This window comes from Glycine max, chromosome 6, assembly GCF_000004515.6.
Source record: "Glycine max cultivar Williams 82 chromosome 6, Glycine_max_v4.0, whole genome shotgun sequence".
NCBI lineage: Eukaryota > Viridiplantae > Streptophyta > Magnoliopsida > Fabales > Fabaceae > Glycine > Glycine max.
Window position 1 is genome coordinate 6,103,408 of NC_038242.2, and position 3,262 is coordinate 6,106,669.

Below are 3,262 nucleotides of genomic sequence, written 5' to 3' on the forward strand. Positions count from 1 at the left end.
TTAATTTCTCTAAAAATGAAGAGATATATAAAGTAATAAGTAATGGTCTATCTACAATTAATTTAGTTATTTAAAAAAAATCTACCATTAATTTAAAGTAAGTCATGTTTACAAAATGTTTTAATTGAAAACAATAGTGGATAAATTCTTTATTTCAGTAGTTATGTATCCCCTAGCCTGTAAATATAGAGGAGTTAAATTCATTTGTTTGAATTTAATTCTTTAAAATGAAAAGATATGTAAAGTGATAAAGGGGTCTTTTATCTACCATTGATTTAAAACAGATCATTTTTATAAAATATTTTAATTAAAATCAATTAATATATTGTGAATAGATGTTTATTTTCTCACTTTACGCATCTTCCCTTTAGAAAATTCTAATTATACATTCTTTTGACTCCCCTCCATGTGGTGCAATGCGCCAATGAGCAAGCATTATATGTTAAATAAATGCCATTGTAATTTCTGAAATAAAAGATAAGTATTTGAAAATAATAAGAAAATTCAATATTATTTTTCTTTAATTATATTCCAACGACTAACTAGGAAAAACACATGAATGATTTGTATACTAGACCGTCGTTTCTATGTTACCTGTCATTTTATTCTCCTTTCGTAGCAACTGGTCAACAACTACTGCAATATTAGGTCACTGAATTATGTTACTGCTTAGATTTTTTTCCTCCTTTGATAACTAGGAACAGGTGGAAAAGGTATTCAATATTAACTGAAATTTTCAATTTTTTATGCTTAGTAAAATAGAAGAAACAAAAATTAGTGTGTGAATTCTAGAAATAAAGAAATTGCATATGATGAACAGACTAAATGGGATTTGCCTACAAAATTGCAACCAAGAATTAAGGGGAACAGATAATGCAAAGTAAAAACAATCTTCATATTTTTGTCATAAAATGCTGGAATCAATCAATTAATATACAATTATCAGCTCAATAATTATTCCTAAATTCAATGCATTTGTAACTGATTCTAAGTGCATGCTACCCCATCATCAATTCAAACTCACCAAAATAAACCTTGCCATCAAAGTTCAAATCAGCAACCTTGACCATCTTCTCAATAGCACTCATATCCCAACCCTTGTCCAACCCCAAGCAATCAAGCACCTTCTTCAACTCCATTGCATCTATGTATCCATCCCCATCCTCATCAAAGATCTTGAAGGCTTCATGCAAAAGCTCACTGCGTTTTGACATGTCCTCCAACTCACCAAGAACCTCTTCCACAGGCACTTCATCATCAAGCAAGCCACCCTCAGCTAGCTCAAACCCTGATGATGATGAGGGCTTATTATCATACATCAAACCAAGCTTCTTGATTCTCCCATTGGTTTCCATGCCAAAAACACTGACAAGGGCACCAACCATCTTGTCATCAAGTTTGAGCACATTCTGGGGCTTGCATGAAGAAGGGTCATGATAATTATGATCAAGGTGAGACACTGAGCTTTTTGAGGAGCATTTCAATGCTTGTAAAAAGTCACCAAGGAATCTGGAGCATGCTTCTGCTATCCCCATTTGAGCCAATATGTTATGACTTATGATAACTCAAGTTTTGGTGCAGAGCGTAAACTTGTTTGTGACACCTCTTTTTATAGTTAGATTCTTGATATTACACCCTTGTGTCAATTGTAAATCACTCAAGTGCCATTGTATGGTGCAAATTAAATCATCAATTATATAATAATAATCATTGTATACAACTAATTGGCTTTATAGAGTTCCAAGGCAGCTGGCATACAAATTGCATTCGCTAAGGGGATAATATATATGTATTAGTTATTATGTACTACATATTAGATGTGTTATAAATTTTGGTTCACTGTACCCAAGAGCATATGGCAAGTTTACTGAGCACTAATACGTTAACGAATATAAATATAGTTGACACTGTGTGCGTGTGTCCTAGCTAGTCCTCAACACTCTACAGTGACAGATGTCTTCTTTGATCAAGACCTGACAACAATATGTATTTTACAATTTACTTTCTTTTGTACTACCATTTACGTTTACTTGATCTTATTTGTTGATGAGATATATATTTCTTTGAAGACATTAGGTATATATATGATGAAATTTTGCAAATGAATCAATATAAATTATTAAAATTCTCTGTTTAGCAAATGGGAGAAAATCGCTTTCCAACTGGTCCGGAATGAGTACTGTGTCAGTGTGCTCCCTGTAACATTGTACACCTCTGGCCGTCTAGCTGCTAACTAAGAAATTCTAACACGACATTTTTAATACACTTATTATTATTGAGTGAGTGAGTTTTATGTAAATCTTGCTAAATAGTGTAAATAGAAAGTGAATAAATTATTCAATGAAACTTACATGGGCAACTCACTAATAAGAAAAATATGGCAAAAAATCTCTGTTGTTAACATTTGTCCTGATTTTGGACACACTAAAGCCGCGTCAATCTTGTAAAAAAGACGCAAAAGCTACAAATTCTTTTTTCTATGTAAATGCACGTACAAATTTCTCAACACCAAACCAAACAGGCTACTCCAGATATATAGGAAAGCTTCTTGGAGCCACACTTCCCAAAAAGGTATCAAGTTAGTGACCTTCATCTACCTAAAAAAGGTCATTCACTTTCCTTTAAATACCATTTGCTTAATTAAGGTTCACTTGAGTTTATTTATAGACCTACACTTATATAGTCATGTTTTTAATACACCCGCGTATGCAACTATATAATTTTCTTAAACACTGGTAGAAAAGAGAAGATTTTTAGACAACAACATCCACTTGCTTGGTTAAGTCTTTGTCGCATGCATTAGGCAGTACCTTCCTTGAAGATCGACACTCTAATCTATTGCAATTCTCCAGAATATAATTTATATAATATTATGCTCTAGATGGAATCAAACTTTTGAAAAAGATACTTTGCTACAACCATTTTTTAAAACATGTATGGGCAGAAACCGCGTTTTGTTGCTGTACCAGCAAGTATTTAAATATAATTTTCAAAGATTTGTATGTTGGCCTTCTTCCTGCACGAATTGTGTAGTCCATATCACGTGGACTATTTTTAATTTGTTTACCATTGTGATTTGAATATTAGATAGAGTTAAAAATCAAATATATGCTTGTCAGCTTAATAATGCGAGATTCAATCCCCAAAGGCATTAGACATAACTAGTACTATTAATGTACTACAGATACACAGTATTTTCTGCTACTATGTCGAAATAAACAATATTATGCAAGAAAAAAGGTGGTTCGTAAAGGAGCATTCT

The 3,262-nt window shown here is 32.4% G+C and overlaps 1 protein-coding gene across 1 annotated transcript; it reads right to left on the reverse strand.

The window, feature by feature from the left end:
- Positions 1 to 876: 876 nt before the first annotated feature.
- LOC100781375 (probable calcium-binding protein CML43) lies at positions 877 to 1,705 on the reverse strand. The gene has a single exon (XM_003526419.5). The coding sequence runs from the start codon at positions 1,533 to 1,535 to the stop codon at positions 999 to 1,001; it is 537 nt and encodes a 178-aa protein (XP_003526467.1). The 5' UTR covers positions 1,536 to 1,705; the 3' UTR covers positions 877 to 998.
- Positions 1,706 to 3,262: the final 1,557 nt, after the last annotated feature.

Coding starts and splice junctions, on each gene's coding strand:
- LOC100781375 (XM_003526419.5), bottom strand. CDS start 1,535: ATGGGGATAGCAGAAGCATGCTCCAGATTCCTTGGTGACTTTTTACAA.